General features: G+C 44.5%; 1 protein-coding gene across 4 annotated transcripts in view; it reads left to right on the top strand.

Annotated features, from left to right (window-relative positions):
• Window positions 1–16,781, top strand: part of LOC118363792 (gamma-aminobutyric acid receptor subunit gamma-3-like) — a 38,867-nt gene extending 22,086 nt beyond the window's left edge. For 2 of the 4 annotated variants that reach the window (XM_035745014.1, XM_035745017.1), the window contains 4 exons: window positions 8,808–8,945; window positions 10,884–11,036; window positions 13,979–14,187; window positions 15,006–16,781. In XM_035745014.1, coding sequence (XP_035600907.1) covers window positions 8,808–8,945; window positions 10,884–11,036; window positions 13,979–14,187; window positions 15,006–15,317 — 812 coding nt within the window. In that variant the 3' untranslated portion in view covers window positions 15,318–16,781. The remainder of the gene's footprint in view (window positions 1–8,807; window positions 8,946–10,883; window positions 11,037–13,978; window positions 14,188–15,005) is intronic. The other 2 variants (XM_035745015.1, XM_035745016.1) reach the window with 2 other exon arrangements.
• The last annotated feature ends 3,143 nt before the right edge of the window (window positions 16,782–19,924 follow it).

The raw sequence follows: 19,924 nt of genomic DNA, 5'->3' as shown, positions 1-19,924 counted from the left end.
ATGAAATTACATATGTTTCCTTACCCTGTAAGCAGCCTAGAAATGACAGCAATCCATGCTTTTGGTTTACCTTTCCTGGCACTGTTTCCAAATGTTCATGTTTGTAACATTTGTGGCACAAATCCCATTCAAGTCACGGGACAGATTATTACACATTTTTGTACATCGTCCAAATCATCCCAAAGTATCTTAAATGTATTGTGAAGCTCAACAAAGTCACTTATAGATGATTTGAACATGAGTCGCGGAAAATGCTAATATCGGTCCCATGACTTGAAAGGGATTTGCGCCACAAATGCTAAAACGTTAGCAATTGGAAACAGTGCCAGGGAAACTAAACCCAAGCATGGATTGATATCATACCTTGTCCCATATACTGCTTACAGGGTAAGGAAACCAATGTCATTTTGTAATTTGGGAGGAAACGCATCGTGCCTCAATCTAACGTGAAAAAGAGAATTCCAAATAAGAGATGAGTCATTGCTGTCCATTGAAGTGTTTATATACGGCCAAACGTAGAGCACAGTGGATATAGGCTGCTATACAAGGATTCCTAGACATATGGCCCTTTTACATTCTCTTTGCTTTGACCCAAGCTGTTATCTGTGCAGAGGAGGAGAGAGGAGTTTGGCTGGGCTGTCTACCATGGCTCGTTTCTATGTAACCTACAGTACAGAGTGGGATATGTCAATAACTGACATTTACCAGTGAAGAGTCAGTCCTACAGTCCTACTGACTGTACTCCTACCATCTTAATGGAGATGGCACAGTATGTGGTTTCAGTTGTGTATTGGGTATAGTTCATGTGGGCACGTTAAGGAGTCGCCTAGACGCTCCCATATATGGCGTGCCCGCCCCATAGGTGTAAAAGTTCAGTCACCTGCCAACATGGCGTTCATGTTTATTGCCTGCACCATGGATTAAATAGCCTAAACTTGCCTTTCCGCCACCTCGCTATTGGATTGTACTTTCACTATGTCACGGACATACTGAACACGAGGATCCGAACTAGAATGTTTGAAGAGGATTCAAGAGTAAACAAAATGGGCTCCCGAGTGGTGCAGCGGTCTAAGGCACTGCATGTCAGTGCTAGAGGCGTCACTACAGACTCTGGTTTGATTCCAGGCTGTATCACAACCGGCCGTGATTGGGAGTCTCATAGGGGGGTGCACAATTGGCCCAGCGTCGTCCGGGTTAGAGTTTGGCCGGGGTAGGCCGTCATTGTAAATAAGAATTTGTTTTTAACTGACTTGCCTAGCTGAATAAAGGATAAATAAAATTGGATTTTCCTTGACTGACGTGATCATGGCTTTTTATGGGAAGATTAACGAGTTTGTTGAGGAAAAGCATAGCTCTTGGGAGGAGTGTGTTGAAAGGCTGGAAGGTTTTTGTTGCTAATGACATTGAAAATGACAAAAATAATTGCACTGTGCTGCTCTGTGTGTGCGGAGCAGTGATGTATTCTACACTGAACAAAAATGCATCATATATACAAAAGTATATATTTGAGTCACACCCGTTGCTGACAGGTGCAAAAAATAAATGAGCACGCAGCCATGCAATCTCCATAGAAAACATTGGCAATAAAATGGCCTTACTGAAGAGCTCAGTGACTTTCAACATGGCAATGTCAGTTTGTCAAATGTCTGCCCTGCTAGAGCTGCCCCGGTCAACTGTAAGAGCTGTTATTGTGAAGTGGAAACGTCTAGGAGCAACAGCGGCTCAACCGCAATGAGTAGGCCACACAAGCTCACAGAACGGGACCGGTGAGTGCTGAAGCACGTAGTGCATAATAATCTTCAGTTGCAACACTCACTACTGAGTTCCAAACTGCCTCTGGAAGCAACCTCAGCACCAGAACTGTTTGTCAGGAGCTTCATGAAATGGGTTTCCATGTCCGAGCAGCTGCACACAAGCCTCAGATCAACATGCACAATGCCAAGCGACGGCTGGAGTGGTGTAAAGCTCGCCGCTATTGGACTCTGGAGTGATAAATCACGCTTCACCATCTGGCATTCTGACAGATGAATCTGGGTTCGGTAGATGCCAAGAGAACAGTTTGGGGTAGGCCCTTTCCTGTTTCAGCATGACAATTCCCCATGCACAAACTGAGGTCCATACAGAAATGGTTTGTTGAAATCATTGAGGAAGAACTTGACTGGCCTGCACAGAGCCCTGACCTCAACCCCATCGAACACCTTTGGGACGAATTCGAACGCCGACTGCGATCCAGACCTAATCGCCCAACATCAGTGTTCGACTTCACTAATGCTCTTGTGGCTGAATTGAAGCAATCAATTCCCTTCAGCAATATTCCAACATCTAGTGGAAAGCCTTTCCAGAAGAGTGGAGGCTGTTGTAGCAGCGAAGGGGGGACCAACTCCATATTAATGCCCATGATTTTGGAATGAGAGGTTTGATGAGAGGTTTGGTCATGTACTGTATAAACTCAGCATTGGTTTCATGAGCTGAAATAAAAGATCTCAGAAAATTTCCATGTGCACAAACCGCTCATTTCTCCCAAACAAATGTTCACACATTTCTTTATATCCCTGTTAGTGAGCATTTCCCCTTTGCCAAGCCAATCCATCCACCTGACATTTGTGGCATATCAAGAATCTGATTAAACAACATTATTAAAGGTGCACCTTGTACTGGAGACAATAAAAGGCCACTCTAAAATGTGCAGTTTTGTCACACAACACAATGCCACAGATGTCTCATGTTTTGAGGGAGTGTGAAATTGGCATGCTGACTGCAGGAATGTCCACCAGAGCTGTTGCCAGAGAATGTAATGTTAATTTCTCTACCATAAGCCACCTCCAACATTGTTTTGACAGTACGTCCAACCGGCCTCACAACCGCAGATCACGTGTAACCATGTTGTTGTGTGAGCGAGCAGTTTGCTGTCAACGTTGTGAACAGAGGCAGTGGGGTTATAGTATGGGAAGGACAACAAACTGAACTGCATTTTATCGATGGCAATTTGAATGCACAAAGGTACTGTGAAGAGATCCTGAGGCCCATTGCCGTGCCATTCATCCACCACCATCACCTCTTGTTTCAGCATGAAGATGCACGGCCCCATGTTGCAATGATACGTACAAAATCCCTGGAAGCTGAACATGTCCCAGTTCTTCCATGGCCTGCATACTCAGACATTTCACTCATTGAGCATGTTTGGGATGCTCTGGATTGAACTGTACAACAGAGTGTTCCAGTTCCTGCCAATATCCAGCAAATTCGCACAGACATTGAAGAGGTGTGGGACACCATTCCACAGGACACAATCAACAGCCTGATCAGTTCTATGCGAAGGCGATGTGTTGCGCTGCATGAGGCTAATGGTGGTCACACCAGATACTGACTGGTTTTATGACCCACGCCCCTACATTTTTTTTAAAGTATCTTTATCTGTATTCCCAGTCATGTGAAATCCATGATTAGGGCCTAATGAATTGATTTAATTTGACAAATTCCCTTATATGAACTGTAACTCAGTAAAATCTTTGAAATTGTTGCATGTTGCATTTATATTTTTGTTTAGTGTACATTAGGTTCTCTAATTGCTCCGGCCCTGCCCACTGCTAAGAGTTATGAAAACATAGTGGCATGTTTGAAGTGGCCTTTCAGCCCAGATCCGTCAGATATTGTGCAGAGATTCTATTTTCATAATTGTAAACAAAATGCAAATCAGAATATCTCCAGTTTCATTGCTGGTCTGCGCAGGCTTTCGGTGCACCATAATTGGGAGCTTTATCTTGGCCAGGTCGCAATTGTAAATGAGAACTTGTTCTCCAACTTGCCTACCTGGTTAAATGAAGGTGAAATAAAAATAAATACATTTTGGAGATCAGCTGGAGCCGATGCTGCTTGACAGAATTGTTTAGATGAGTCTATTGGCTGAACCCAATCTGATATTTAGAGTGGCCGAGGGAAAAGCCTTGGCAGCTGAGACTGCTGCAAATCATGCCTGCATGCTTCACCATGAAAGACCAGGGGCCTCATTTATGAACGTTTATAAACGTTGCGTAGGCGCAAAAGAAGGTGTACGCCACTTTAAGCAAACGTTGAGATTTATAAAAAACCAAACTTGACGGGAGAATGTGCGGTCCTCCACGGACATTTTGACCCATACGTGCGCACATAACCTGGAGAAACTGCGACCCCCCGATGGCAGAAATTGATACCATTGTGTAAAATAAATCAAAATATTACATCTCATGTATTATATATGAAGAGTTCCCTGGAGTGCACACAAAAAACATGATTTAGGATAATAAATACAAACGGAGATATCTGTTTTTGCAAAAGAACCCCTCATATGTTGTACAGTTTAATCGGGAATCATATTTCATTGGATCTGTAATTATTAAACAATAGTTGCATGTTGTGACATTTTATTTTCATAAACAGTTTGTGCACAGTTTCATATGTTCGTTGCGCAGAACTGTCAATGTGATTTTGGCCCAGTCATTGTCAGTTCCAACCAGGGTAATTACCACACTTGAAGGTGTTACGCAATTGGGTATCTTTGACAATCCAATGGGTGGGTATAAAAAGGCATGCAATTACAATGCGTAAAGACGCACAATGGCTGCTGTTGGAAGATGTGGCGAATGGAAGAATTCGGAGAGAGACAATTTTCAGAGACCTGCCAGATTTACTGGCCAATAATGAGGAGTGGTGTATATGAGCCGGTTCCGATTACCAAGAGCTGTTCTCTTGGAGTTCTGTGTTGTAGTGGGCCCAGCATGACAGAGAAGCACCCGCAGAAACCAAGCCGTGCCTGTCCCACTTCAAATCCTTGGCAACCTCGGTTAATAGCGTCGTTGGTGTCCCTTTGCGTTTGCAGGACTGCATCTGTGAGGACACGGCCGCCCGGGGGTTGTGACTCACGAGGTGCGGTGGGGACGCCAGGGGGTGGGCGCACTCAGCTCCTGCTCAGCTGCAGCACCGCCGACCCCGCTGGAACACGCAGCGACTAAAAATAAATGTCAATTGTTTGTAAATAAATGTGTAAACACAACGACAATCCATTTGGTTTACTCTTTTCAAACGAGGGAATACTAATTACATACCTGGGTCATCCCGTGCGTCTTGCATGTCCGTGTTCACCTCCGTCACTACTCCACTCTGGAGGGACTCCCCTATAATACTGGCAATCGCTCAAGGGGCTTGAGCTCCGGTGGCACAAACACTTTGTCTGTGTAAGGCTATGCGCCTTTTTGGCTTCCACTTTAATGTTGGATAACGTCTTATTTCTGAGAGAGTCTGAAGTTCTGAGCCAGCGGCATTCACAACGTCCGCCACATGCTGACACTCTGAAGCCCCGGGGCAGCAGGGTAGCCTAGTGGTTAGAGTGTTGGAGGTTCAAATTCCCGAGCTAAAAAGGTACAAATCTGTCGTTCTTCCCATGAACAGGCAGTTAACCCACTGTTCCTAGGCCGTCATTGAAAATAAGAATTTGCTCTTAACTGACTTGCCTAGTTAAATAAAGGAAAAATAAATACAAATTATAATTCCCACACTTTTCCACCAAACAATGTATTTTTTCTTGCTTCAACCTCCCCTACAAGATCTTCCGTTTCACACTGGGTGAAATGTCTTTTTTTTTTTTTTACCTTTCTGTCGGGATTTGTTGTCATGCAGTCAGTATGGATGAATATTAATTGGGGGTGTTTCCCTATCTATGGGCGTTAAAAGGGTAGGACAAGACGTGCGCCAAATTTCAAGTTGATTGTGATTTATAAAGGGAAACTGGCGTGGGAAGTGTGTGCACACTGTGTTATAAATCAGAATATTTTTGTGCGTAAGCACTTTCTGTGTGTCGTCCGTACGCCACCTTTTGACGTGAATCCTCCTCACAGTTTTATAAATGAGGCCCCTGGTCCTCCAACTGTGCCTGACATTCATCTCGCTGAACGTAGTAGTAGGCCGGTGCGCACGGAGGGAGGGGTGAGGGGGTGAGGGGGTCAGAGTCTAGAGTCCAGAGAGGACTTCGGAGCCCGTTTCAGATGTGGAGGTGCCTCTAATTCCAACAGCTGTAAGTTTAGTGTTGCAACCTGTCACTACTGTAAATGGAGCGGACATATACTGTAGCTCGACTTTGATTGAAAAAAGGTCCCAGTCCCAGGCCTCAGGCAGCTCAGTCATGCCCACTAGGACCCCACAACAGACACACTTGGTAAACTGTCACCCAGACCCTGAGAAGTATGTTGTCTCTAGTATCCATGGGAGGCCACAGCCTGAGAGGGAGAAGTCAATTTTTGCTGCACCCAGTGTTGAGTTCCAGAGGTTCCACATTGACAAGGATGTCATGTGACCAACCCAGGATAAGGTAAAGGCCATAAAGGCCTTCTTCCCAGAACAAGTCTGAGCTCCAGTCGTTTCTGAGGCTTCTCAACTTTTACAACTACTTCCGGCTTGATAAAGCTACAACCCTGGCATCGCCTACTGGACCCGGCCACTCCCTGGAGTGGGAACGACACTCATGAAGAAGTCTATAGAGGCTAAGCAGCTGCTGCAAGCAGATGGGCTGCTAGCCCACTGATGATAGAAAAACCCTGTTACTGATCTGTGAGGTGTCTCCATATGGGCTCGGTGCCTTGTTTAGTCATGTGGAATCTGATGGTCGGGAGGCACCTGTGTGCTACGCATCTAGGACCCGAACTGTCACTGAACAGTACTCTGCATAGCCGGATAAATAGGCCCTGGCGAACATTTTTGCTGTCAAGAAGTTCCATCAGTATTTGTGAGGTCGCCATTTTGTGGTCTACACCAACCACAAGCCCTTGCTGTGCGTGCTTCATCATATGAAGCCCATGCCCCAAAAAATATTTTCACTTGCATGGTCAGATGGATACTGGGACCCCATAGTTATGAGCTCAGCTATCATCCAGGGAAGCAGTTGGCTAATGCAGATTCCCTGAGTTGCCTGCCACTCACAACCTCTTTGTCCAGGCAGATGGTGCCTGATGCCCTTCTCTATGCTTCTAGGATAGCCACACGGACCTCCAAGGACCCTGTCCTGTCCTGAGTTATTCGCTGGGTGCTGCATGGATGGGCCTCTGAAGTTCCTGGCAGAGAGTTTGGGCTTTAATGGTATCGTCGGAACAAGCTGTCGGTTCACAATAATTGTGTGTTGTGGGGCAGTCGGGTTGTGGTACCTGGCCTGGCGAGGGAGGGGGTCCTTTCCATGCTGCATGATATGCATCCTGGAATAGTGAGGATGGCCTGGGATGGACATGGACATTTAGGCTGTGGTGCGCAGCTGTGTCACCTTGTCGGGAGTCACACCATGCTCACCCAAGGCTGCCTTGCACCCATGGGAGTGGACAACAAATTGTGTCTTCATATAGACTATTCAAAGGAAAGACTTTTCTCATTATGGTAGATTCCCATTCAAAGTGCATGGAAGTAGCCATGGTCATCTTGATGCCCTCTGGTGCTGTAATAAGCACCCTCCGTTTGCTGTTTGCCATTCATCGGTTGTGTGACGTCCTGGTGTCAGATAATGGAGCTGCCTTCACTTCTGCGGAGTTTAACGAGTTCGCTGGGTGGAACTGAATCAGACATGTCACCACAGCCCCATAACATCCGCCCTCCAATGGCCAAGCTGAACACATGGAACAGGGAGGCTCTGTCTATGATCTCGGTGGGTGACTGGCAGACCTGACTGTCAAGTGTCCTGCAGTCTCAACATGTTATGACGGCCTCTACTGGGAAGAGTCCAGCCGAGCTGTTAACGATCAAGCGGTTGACAACTGCTTTAGATCGGCTGCACCCGGACATGGCAAGTGACATGCGTCTAAGGCAGGAGGGTGATGCAGACAGGGGGGCCGTGATCATTTAAGGCATTTTCTACCTGACGAGTCTGTGTACATGAGGAACTACTCTGGAGGCCCTATGTAGGTCCTTGCAGTTGTGGAAGAAGCCAGTGGACCTGTCTCTTACAGGACTCGGACACCTGACGATCAAGTGTACCGCCGCCGTGTGGATCAGCTGCAGGGCCACGAAGCTGCAGCCCCCTTTGCTGCCCCCTCTATCATTGGCCTGGTTGCCCTGTACACCACGCCTTTAGGAGGAAGTGCCAACTCCAGAGCCAAACCCTGATACCCAACTTGCAGCTGAGCCCTAGCCTAAACATACCTTTCTGCCTCCTCGTTATTGTATTGTACATAATAGTTTCTAAGATATTGACACACACTCTACATCATCTCACCAGCTTTCCTTTGTTGTAGCTTTTGCTAGTGTGAATAACATTGTCGCTTTGTGTGTGTGTGTGTGAGAGAGAGACACACCTCATAATAACATGTTAATGGGATACAGTTCACCTGCTTGAAATCATCAGAGCACAATGAGGTGGTTCATTTCCGTTGCACGGCTTTCAAATTAGATTTCACAGGCACACACACACTTCTGTGAAAAGTGAAGGTCAACTCCAGCATCAACACAATGCTCTCTCACAGTAACTCAAAGTATCCTATTACACTCTGTTGTGCTCCTTTTCATCTGCTCTTACAGCACTTTACTATGGCCATGTTTTTTTACTTTTTTAACGGTCTAATGGTGCTCTACTCTATACTGTGTGTCCGTGTGTTTATGTGTGTGTGCTGTTCCCATATGTAGGTATATTTAACAGTATGCAATTAGGGGGTTTTATAATACATACATAGGAATTTGTCCAGTAAGACCCATCAAACAATAAATCATGTATTGGTCAGATTGAAGCAGAAATCTTATTTTATTAGAATGAAATTCTACCATGGGGTCACAGGGTCACTGTGTGTTTACTTGACTTACAGATGGTTACCCCAAGGATGAAATGATTTACAGATGGAAAAGGAACTCCATCGAAACCTCAGACCAGAAGTACTGGCGCCTCTACCAGTTTGACTTCATGGGCCTGCGGAATTCCACAGACGTCCTAAAAACAACAGCAGGTACAGCAAATTAGTTACCGTACATTTAATACCCAAACAGCCGACCTTCTGTTTTTCACAATCAATAAAATAAATCCTCCTCACAGCCCTTTGTTGGCTCCTGTGTTCTTCATCCAATTTTTCTCTGAATTATTACTGACTCATGAAAATTCCAAGGAAAAAGGACAAAGTGTTATTTTTAGCTGTTTTTTTTTAATCAAATGGTCTACATTTACTGTAAACTATCTGTCATATTCTCCTGTCTATTAGCAGGGGGAGACAGCAGGCATTACCAGCTGGTGTCTTGAGGTCTGGTGCCACCACTCTGGCTTAAGTCAATTGCTTTGCCAGTTTTGCAAGATATTGCCAGAGAGCAAAGACAATGCCTTCACTTGGAAGATAGTCAAGATATGTAGTATTATTGTACCATGGAAATGACAAAGACAGCATTTGGCAGGGCAGAAAACAGGTTGAAATTGCAACTAGAAGTAGTACTCTGGTAGTAGACTAAGAAGTAGTTATTTGGTAGTAGACTTAGGAGTAGTACTGTGGTAGTAGACTTAGGGGTAGTACTGTGGTAGTAGACTTAGGGGTAGTACTGTGGTAGTAGACTTAGGGGTAGTACTGTGGTAGTAGACTTCGGGGTAGTACTGTGGTAGTAGAAGTAAAAGTAGTACTGTGGTAGTGAAGTTAAGAGCAGTGCTCAAGGAGTATATGTTTTCTTTATCATTCACTGTGTAATGAAAAAGGGCACAATGAAAGTGCATTTACCTATCTTCATAATTCATTGTGACATTTAACATATTGTTTCTCTGTAGATTGCTTGAAGCTCATCAGTAGTCCCCTCTGGTATAAAGGCAAACATATTTTTACACAAACCATCTGGATTAAAGATTAAAAATATTTAATTATTCACTTAAATGATTTTCAGAGTCCTAGGATGTGGTTTGGTTTTAATATTGAATTCTACATCTATTTATTTACAACAATCATTCCTTGCGACGAAGGTTGTTTTACAAACAGGTATCTAATTATACTCATGAGTGGTGCTTGCTGGAATTACTTTGTAATACATTTGTAATGCATTCATGACAGCATTGACGACTCATGTAGCAGCGTTTCAAGGGCCTGATGAATTGATCTCATGTATGAATCCTCAAGCTGTAATTAACCCACATTGACCCTATTCTCAAATTTCATAGGTGACATTGTTCATGCTGTACTTTATTCATCTTAAACTCACGTGATCCAATAAATGGTGTGTTCTACGTATGGTGCACTGTGATACAAGTCCACGTTCGGAGTGGAGAACTCATGAAAGCCAGAGTTCTTCCACAGATCTTCCTTCGGGTTCTGTTCAAGGAAATTAGACGTTTCTCATCTTGTTTTCCCTTTTTCTTGACTCCCAGCTTGCATCATTCTGCATGATGATTAGCTAGCTTGCTCCTGCAGCTAAAAATAGCATGTCATTAATTTACATCTCAACAAACTCTGAAAACAAAGCGCTAAATGTCTTCTTCTTGTTTCTCATCCAGCATGAAATGAATAGGTATTGTGCTGTAGCGTGGTAATGAGGACAGCAAGTGGACAGTTCCCGTGCCATCGGGGACTTCTGGTTCTACCGCTGTTATATCTACCTCCTTTTTCTTCTTTTGTTACAGCATCCCCTCTTCAAAACCCACCAACGTAGACTCCCTGGAGCATTGTGTATGGTGCCTTGTTCTGTGGTTCCCCCTGATGCTAGCTCTCATGATTATCTCTCTCTCTCTGTCTTTCTCTCCCCCCCCCCTCCCCCCTCCCCCTCTCCCTCCCCACGCTGGCTTGTTCTTGTTCCACCTGACGCTCTGATTGTCCCTCAATCTCTTCTCTTTCTCCCTCCCTCTCTTCCTCCTTACCTCGCTCCCTCCCCCTCCTCGCCCCTCACTCCATATACATCCCCCATCTTTACCCCCCTCCCAGGTGATTATGTGGTCATGACAGTGTACTTTGACCTGAGAAGGAGAATGGGTTATTTCACCATCCAGACCTACATCCCCTGTATCCTCACCGTGGTGCTCTCCTGGGTCTCCTTCTGGATCAATAGCGATGCCGCCCCCGCCAGAACAGCGCTAGGTACCTGATCTGAAGAATACCATTTGACAGGATACACACTGATATTATAATAAGTAGATGAAGAACCCCAAGGATTCAATCAAACCTGTTCCACCAGTGTTCATGTAGTGCACTGTATGTGTTCAGCAATGACTACCTCTGCATGTGTTATTCTGAAAGGAAAAAAATACATCTGAGTCTAGCTGGTAGTTGAAAAGATGGTTACCAACTCTTGGTACCACAATGGACGATTGCATAAACAAAAATCTATATTTTATTGTTTAGACTAGAGAACAATCTGCATGTGTTTATGCAATGTTGTGTTCTGCTTTCAAGATTCTTGTACCGTCTTATTTTGTTTATGCGACATGCTTGTAATTTATCAAGGCTTAACAATGACTTTTTTGTTTACGTTTGCAATTCATTCATGATTTTTTTTCCCCCCCCGATGCATGCTTTCCATTAGTGCATGTACATTCGTCTGGATTATGTTGTTGAAGGTGATTGGGAGTTTGAGTTGAACTTTGCGGTAAGTACGATTCAATTCCTCCAGGCAGCTCTTGTAGCGGACCTTGATCAGGTCATTTTTTTTTTGTCTTCAAGATCAAATGTATCACATTTAGTCCAAATTACAGTATTCACATTATACTTGACTTTTAACTAAGTGACAACACAAGCACATTTGCAATGGTTAAACAAGTCAACGCCTAAAGTGTATTAACGAGTCCGTTTCATCACCAAACCATCCTTGAACCACCACAATCACAATCACATCGAATAGTCTCGCTCGACCCTCTTGCCACCTGTTACGGCACAGTACAAAGATAAGCCCGGAAACATGTTTGTCTTTCCCCTAGCTAACGGGCAAGGATCCCATTCTCGTTGATAAAATAAATGATTTAGTATCTATTCTGGGGCATGAAAGCGCAGCGATGATTTTTCCGGGCCTTCCAGCTGATCGATCAGCGGGTTGAAAAGAAAGAGAAATGATAAGGAAAATGGGCTCTGACTGCAAAGAGCAGGAGATCTGTCAGAGTGGCTGGTGGTGGTGGTCGTAGGGGGCTAACGAGGAGGCAGGTGCTGACATGCAGGTGTCCCCTGAGGGTGTAGTGTGGTTGGGGGGGGCAGTGACGGGGTGTAGTGGGTGCCATTCCCAAAGAGCCAGGTTCACAAGGGCCACCACAGATGGTAATGACGATCAGGCTATACCTGACAGGGAGTAAGGGACAGAGGATGCTCAGTTCAGTGACTCATATAGTGTCCCACTTTTTTTGTCTCTTTCTTTCTCTCTTTCTCTGTCTTTGAGTCACGACAGCACTGTAGACTGATATCTTTGTAGAATGTTCTTTGTATCTGTATTATTTTCTGTGTTGTATCTGTTCATATGACATCTATGGGTATTTTTCTTTGTATTTTACAACGATACCTTTTTCTCATTCATTACATTTTTGCCATTTTATTTGGAGGAACCAGTTAAAGGTGCTCTGACACCTTTGCCTGTTTGAAAATTATGAAGGACCTCTGCTGACTAAGTGCCAAAAGTATGTATAGAAGGTAAGGGAAATAGGTGAAGGTAATCACCGTGGCCAGTAGAGTCTGAAGGAAGGGGGGATTGAGTATGAAATATCAGCTCAAAATAGATGGGCCTTCTGGTCTCCATGGTAACTGCTTGAAAACAGCACAACATTCAGTCATCAACTGAGAGGTTCCTGGTGATGTGCATAAAAGAGCGAGAATGTGTGCGTGCGTGCGCATATGTGTGCGTGCGCATATGTGTGCGTGCGCATATGTGTGGGAGTGTGTGTGCGGGTCACACCCAGCATTTTATATCAAAGGCTCTATACATGCAAAATCTCAGCTGGTACATTCAGCTCACTTTTCAATATACACACTGAGCAAAAATATAAATGCAAAATGTAAAGTCTTGGTCCCATGTTTCATGAGCTGAAATAAAAGATCCCAGAAATTTTCCATAGGCTCAAAAAGCTTATTTCTCTCAAATTTGGTGCACAAATGGGTTTACATCCCTGTTAGTGAGCATTTCTCCTTTGCCAAAATAATCCATCCACCTGACAGGTATGGCATATCAAGAAACTAATTAAACAGCATGCCCATTACACAGGTGCACCTTATGCTGGGGAGAACAGAAGGCCACTTTTAAATGTGCACTTATGTCTCAAGTTTTGAGGGAGAGTGCAATTAGCATGCTGACTGCAGGCATGTCCACCAGAGCTTTTGCCAGATAATTTAATGTTAATTTCTCTACCATAATCTGCCTCAAACATCATTTTAGAGAATTTGGCAGTACATCCAACCGGCCTCACAACCGCAGACCATGTACAACCACGCTAGTCTAGAACCTCCACATCTGACTTCTTCACCTACGGGATCCTCTGAGGGGTGGTGCTGAGGAGTATTTCTCTCTGTAATAAACCCCTTCTGTGGGGAAAAGCTCATTCTGATTGGCTGTGCCTGTCTCCCCAGTGGGTGGGCCTGGCTGCCAAGTGTGTGGGCCTACGCTCTCCCAGGCCCACCTATGAAATCCATAGATTAGGGCCTAATTAATTTATTCAAATTGACTGATTTCCTCATAAGATCAGTAACTCAGTAAAATCTTTGAAATTGTTGCATGTTGCGTTCATATTTTTGTTCAGTATATTTAAGCGTTGACAATGTATTAATGTAAACGTCCATTTATTTCTAAAGTTAAAACTACATAGAGACACAAACTACCCGCGTTAATTGATAAAAATATCTTAAAAACATATTTGCAAAATATATTCAGACTATTGCCAGAGAACTATTGCTACCGTTTTGCCAAGACAGATATCAAACAGTTAGTAGCAGGTGGCATTCCGTTTGAGGTTAAGAGTGTTGGCCCAGTAACCGAAAGGTTGCTGGTTTGATTCCCTGAGCCGACTAGGTGAAAAATCTGTGTAATGACGCTGACTTTGTCCTTTCAGGTATCACCACTGTGTTGACAATGACCACCCTTAGTACAGTGGCCAGGACCTCCCTACCCAGAGTCTCCTATGTGACGGCCATGGATCTCTTCGTCACTGTGTGCTTCTTGTTCGTCTTTGCGGCCATGATGGAGTACGCCATCCAAAACTACTACGCCTACAGGGCACAGAAGCCCCGCTACAACAAGACAAACAAGACGCAGAGACTGGTGAGCTTTCCTCCGTACAATGTAATGGTGTACCTTTCCTCCGTACAATTTAATGGTGTACCTTTCTTCCGTATGACGAAATGGTGTAACTTTTCTCAATGCAGTGTAATGCTGTTATAGACATGGACCGAGGTTGTTTGTGTTGTCACAGTCAATAGTTCTAGCCATGGTAGCGATTATGGTCTCAGTGGGTGGAGGTCTAGTCCATCCTTCAGATCTCCATCCTCTTGCATCAGTCACACTGCATGGGCTGTGATAGTATTGCAGTCAGTGTCTCTGACCTGCATGGTAGCAAATCGGGAGGTTGCCCCCCGGTGAGGGTTGAGGTCTGGTCCATCCACCATCCTTCATATATCCATCCACTTGCACTGCCGACCGGTCACACAGTGTACTTGGTAAATGCCGTGTCATGTCATCATGTCATGTCGTGTAAAGCTGTCGAGCCAATGAGTGAGTCCCAGCTTGGGTAGAGCACTAAGCCGAGGGGTTCTATCTCATTGCCTGCCTGGGCTATGACAGCGTCCTGCTGGGTGTGGGAGGACACGGCCCGCTGCGGAGCTTTAATGCATGACAGCACAGCTCCACTCACAACGTATCAGATCTCTTTCTCTCTTCATCTCTTTCTCTCTGTCTCTTTTCATCTTTCCATCTGTCTTTCTCCCTTGTTTGCCCACATGTATTTCTTGTCTCCTGTCTGGCTTTAGTTGTCCCCCCCGCCCCCTCCCTGTTGCCTCACTCTCTCATCACATTTCTTGCACCCCCCCCACCCTCACTCTCTCACCCTCTCTTTGTCTCCCTTTATCGCTTACGCATCTAAGGAGATGGCCTTCCTCTGTCCCCTCCCACAGACCTACTCGATGCTAGACACAGGGCCCAGGTCCCCCACCACCGTGGTTCCGTTGAACAACAACTACTCATACTGGCAGGACTATGAGGACGTGTACGAGTGTCTGGACGGGAAGGACTGCCAGAGCTTCTTCTGCTGTTACGAGGAGTGTAAGGGGGGAGGGTGGAGGAAAGGACGCATCCATGTTGACATTAAGGAGCTGGACGCTTACTCGAGAGTCTTCTTCCCTACGTCGTTCCTCCTGTTCAACATCGTCTACTGGGTCTCTTATCTCTACCTTTAGCAGTTTCAGTTGGATTTGATAGAATTCGATTGGACAAATATGGAAAGACTCAAATGGGAAGAGGAGATGTCACAAGACATAAGATGTCACTCAGTGGCAGCTTTGTGCACGTTGACACTTGATTGGTTGGTGGGTTAGTGTAGCCAGCCAATAGACAGCTGTGAGACACTAATGCCAGGATGCTAGCCAGATAAGAGATAATGAAGCATCCACAGTGCCTTCTTCAGGAAGGGGCCATCACCTATACAGAGGTGCAATAAGGGGACTAGAAGCTTTGAAGTTTTCTACATAGGTTATCCCACATCCGCCATTTCAACGCATGCTATACTGTTAATTAAAAACAATGAAAAGCTAGGGGGGGACTGCACTATGAAATTATTCTATTGTTGCTTTGTATTAATTAGTCAGTTGCATAGTCATTGCAAGCCATTTGACATATATAGAACCTCAATATGATTACGTTTAGTCACCAACAGGGTCTTAAATATTAGGTCATTGATAACATTGATTTGGTTTAGATTAATATACATTTATATCATAAACATTTGAATGATGTTTTCTACCAAGGGTGATGTACAACAAGAACATGCATAGTATACTTTACAACAACACTATAACATAATCATTTAAAGATGAAAATAGTTATTTTGTAAAATAATGTATCTAATAAACTTGTCTTTTGTAACATATAGAGTTTTCCAGACTATTTGATAATTAAATCAATTGTCTGAGGACAAGGTATGGTAAGGTTTCAAACTATAGTGGTATGGAGATAGATGATGTTGTTGAATTAATTTACAGAATCTGGACATACATTTATCTCCATACAGCAGGCCGACAACACATCATAGGCTAAGGGCCAGGGTAGCATTTGGGTCAGTACAGTACTGTATATATTGTGCTCGTATTCAGTACAGTACTAATACAAAAAAAATGTATGGTTTCTCTCCAACAACACTACTGCTATTTTCTTGAGCAAGAACATGTGTAATTCATGTTATATCATACAGTAGCTGTTGTACCAAAACAGACAACACCACAAATAATTGTAAAAGGTGTGTTTATGGAGTATAAAATAGTTTGATTTACTGTACTGTAAGTAACACTGTTGTTTCTGCGGTGGTTTGACTTAGAAGTATGGTAGAACCCTGTATTCTATGTTTTAAGAGAACGTGTATGTGAGAGATGTTTTCATGCTATTTTCATAGTTGAATGTAGACCATAATTTAGACCAACAACAAATAGTGGTTTTCAACTCTGTATAACAACACAAATATTGCACTTCATAAGTGTCTTAGTTTGATATGATGTATTTACAATAAATCAAAGACTATTTTCTAAGTCTGATGGAACGCACCCTTTTGTTACAGCAGATCTGAGAGAACCACTGTCTAGGTACAGCTATGCTTTTTAGAGAATTCAGTCTGTGGTATTGCTTAAATTAATAAAACTATCTTTACTTAAGGTCTGGAGTGTGTGTGAGTGTGCTTAAGGTCTGGAGTGTGTGTGTGTGTGCATGTAGGTCATTTGGATCATTAGCAAACTGTGATCTTTCTTACACACTTTAAGAGTTATTTAAGATGGAAATCTATTTCAACGTGTAGGAATGGTTTTGTCTCTGACGTGGTTGCGATAGCCCACTTCAAACCTCACACTGTGCATCCTGTTGTTTCGAAGTAAGGAGGCAAGTCAATGAAAAGTCATTATGTATAATAATCACTTATTAGGAAGTAGGCTAAGGAAATACAAAACAGACCCTTTTATTCCCACAGAAGGAAATTAACTCTACACACGATTCATGTCTATTGCGGAGTAGATCATTATACAATTAGCATCTCCATATAGAAATAACCGGAAGTTATTGTTCAGGGCCTGCATGCACTGAATGTCAGAGTAGCAGTGTAGATCACATGAGATCATATACACAAGGGACACCCACTCTGAGATACTTTTTGAATGCGGTCCTGGAGCTCACCATAGAATATGGATACCGCTGGTACGTGGATACCGCTGGTACGTGGATACCGCTGGTACGTGAATACCCCTGGTACGTGAATACCCCTGGTACGTGGATACCCCTGGTACGTGGATACCCCTGGTACGTGGATACCCCTGGTACGTGGATACCCCTGGTACGTGGATACCCCTGGTACGTGGATACCCCTGGGTGAGATCTGCAAAAGTGCGTCACTGTTAGACACTGTATATTTGCTGACCTAGATTGAGACAACACTGAGTATGATACAAAGTATGATACAAAAAGTGGATGCAGTGCTGAGATGGAACTCAATCAAAAATAGTAGCCTAGAATAGAGATCCCTTTCAACTGAACGGGGGGTAAATATGCTCACATACAGTACTTAACAAATTAACTTAGTCATGCATACAATTTTCTGAGATAGGGCACCTGGACAGGAAATCCCAGGGGTGTTTGTGTGAGTAGGGATATGAGATGATAGGGGTTGTTTGGGTGAGTAGGGATATGAGATGATGGGGGTTGTTTGGGTGAGTAGGGATATGAGATGATGGGGGTTGTTTGTGTGAGTAGGGATATGAGATGATGGGGTTGTTTGTGTGAGTAGGGATATTAGATGATGGGGGTTGTTGGGTGAGGATATGAGATGATGGGGTTGTTTGGATATTAGTGAGTGAGTAGGGGGATATGAGATGATGGGGGATTGTTTGTGTGAGTAGGGATATGAGATGATGGGGGTGTTTGTGTGAGTAGGGATATGAGATGATGGGGGTTGTTTGTGTGAGTAGGGATATGAGATGATGGGGGTGTTTGTGTGAGTAGGGATATGAGATGATGGGGGTTGTTTGGGTGAGTAGGGATATGAGATGATGGGGGTTGTTTGGGTGAGTAGGGATAGGATGAGATGATGGGGGTGGTTGTATGAGTAGGGATTTGAGATGATGGGGGTGGTTGTGTGAGTAGGGATTTGAGATGATGGGGGTTGTTTGTGTGAGTAGGGATTTGAGATGATGGGGGTTGTTTGGGTGAGTAGGGATATGAGATGATAGTAGGGATGAGATGATGGGGTGGTTGTGGGGATATGAGATGATGGGGGTGGTTGTGTGAGTAGGGATATGAGATGATGGGGGTGGTTGTGTGAGTAGGGATATGAGATGATGGGGGTTGTTTGGGTGAGTAGGGATATGAGATGATGGGGGTTGTTGGGTGAGTAGGGATATGAGATGATGGGGGGTGAGTAGGGATATGAGATGATGGGGGTTGTTGGGTGAGTAGGGATATGAGATGATGGGGGTTGTTTGGGTGAGTAGGGATATGAGATGATGGGGGTTGTTGGGTGAGTAGGGATATGAGATGATGGGGGTTGTTTGGGTGAGTAGGGATATGAGATGATGGGGGTTGTTTGGGTGAGTAGGGATATGAGATGATGGGGGTTGTTGGGTGAGTAGGGATATGAGATGATGGGGGTTGTTTGGGTGAGTAGGGATATGAGATGATGGGGGTTGTTTGTGTGAGTAGGGATTTGAGATGATGGGGGTTGTTTGGGTGGGTGAGATGATGGGGGTTGTTGGGGAGTAGGGATATGAGATGATGGGGGTTGTTGGGTGAGTAGGGGGATATGAGATGATGGGGGTTGTTTGGGTGAGTAGGGATAGGGATAGTGAGATGATGGGGGTTGTTTGGGTGGTAGGGATATGAGATGATGGGGGTTGTTTGGGTGAGTAGGGATATGAGATGATGGGGGGTTTGTATGAGTAGGATATGAGATGATGGGGGTTGTTTGTGTGAGTAGGGATATGAGATGATGGGGGTGTTTGTGTGAGTTTGAGATGATGGGGTTGTTTGTGTGAGTAGGGATATGAGATGATGGGGGTTGTTTGGGTGAGTAGGGATATGAGATGATGGGGGTTGTTTGGGTGAGTAGGGATATGAGATGATGGGGGTGGTGAGATTGAGATGATGGGGGTTGTTTGGGTGAGTAGGGATATGAGATGATGGGGGTAGGGTTGAGATGATGGGGGTTGTTTGGGTGAGTAGGGATATGAGATGATGGGGGTTGTTGGGTGAGATGATGGGGGTGAGTGGTTGTGTGAGTAGGATGATATGAGATGATGGGGGTTGTTTGTGTGAGTAGGGATTTGAGATGATGGGGGTTGTTTGAGTAGGGTGAGATGATGGGGGTTGTTGGGTGAGTAGGGATATGAGATGATGGGGGTTGTTTGGGGATAGGGATGAGATGATGGGGGTGGTTGTGTGAGTAGGGATTTGAGATGATGGGGGGTTGTTGGGTGAGTAGGATATGAGATGATGGGGTTGTTTGGGTGAGTAGATATGGATGATGATATGAGATGATGGGGGTTTGTGTGAGTAGGGATATGAGATGATGGGGGGGTTTGTTGGGATATGAGATAGGGATATGAGATGATGGGGGTTGTTTGGGATGAGTAGGGATATGAGATGATGGGGGTTGTTTGGGTGAGTAGGGATATGAGATGATGATGGGGGTTGAGATGATTGGGTGAGTAGGGATATAAGATGAGTAGGGGATAGGGATTTGAGATGATGGGGGTTGTTTGGGTGAGTAGGGATATGAGATGATGGGGTTGTTTGGGTGAGTAGGGATATGAGATGA

This window comes from Oncorhynchus keta, chromosome 30, assembly GCF_023373465.1.
Source record: "Oncorhynchus keta strain PuntledgeMale-10-30-2019 chromosome 30, Oket_V2, whole genome shotgun sequence".
Lineage (NCBI taxonomy): Eukaryota > Metazoa > Chordata > Actinopteri > Salmoniformes > Salmonidae > Oncorhynchus > Oncorhynchus keta.
Note: the sequence above shows the minus strand (reverse complement) of the source record. Positions and strands in the feature narration are given on the sequence as shown.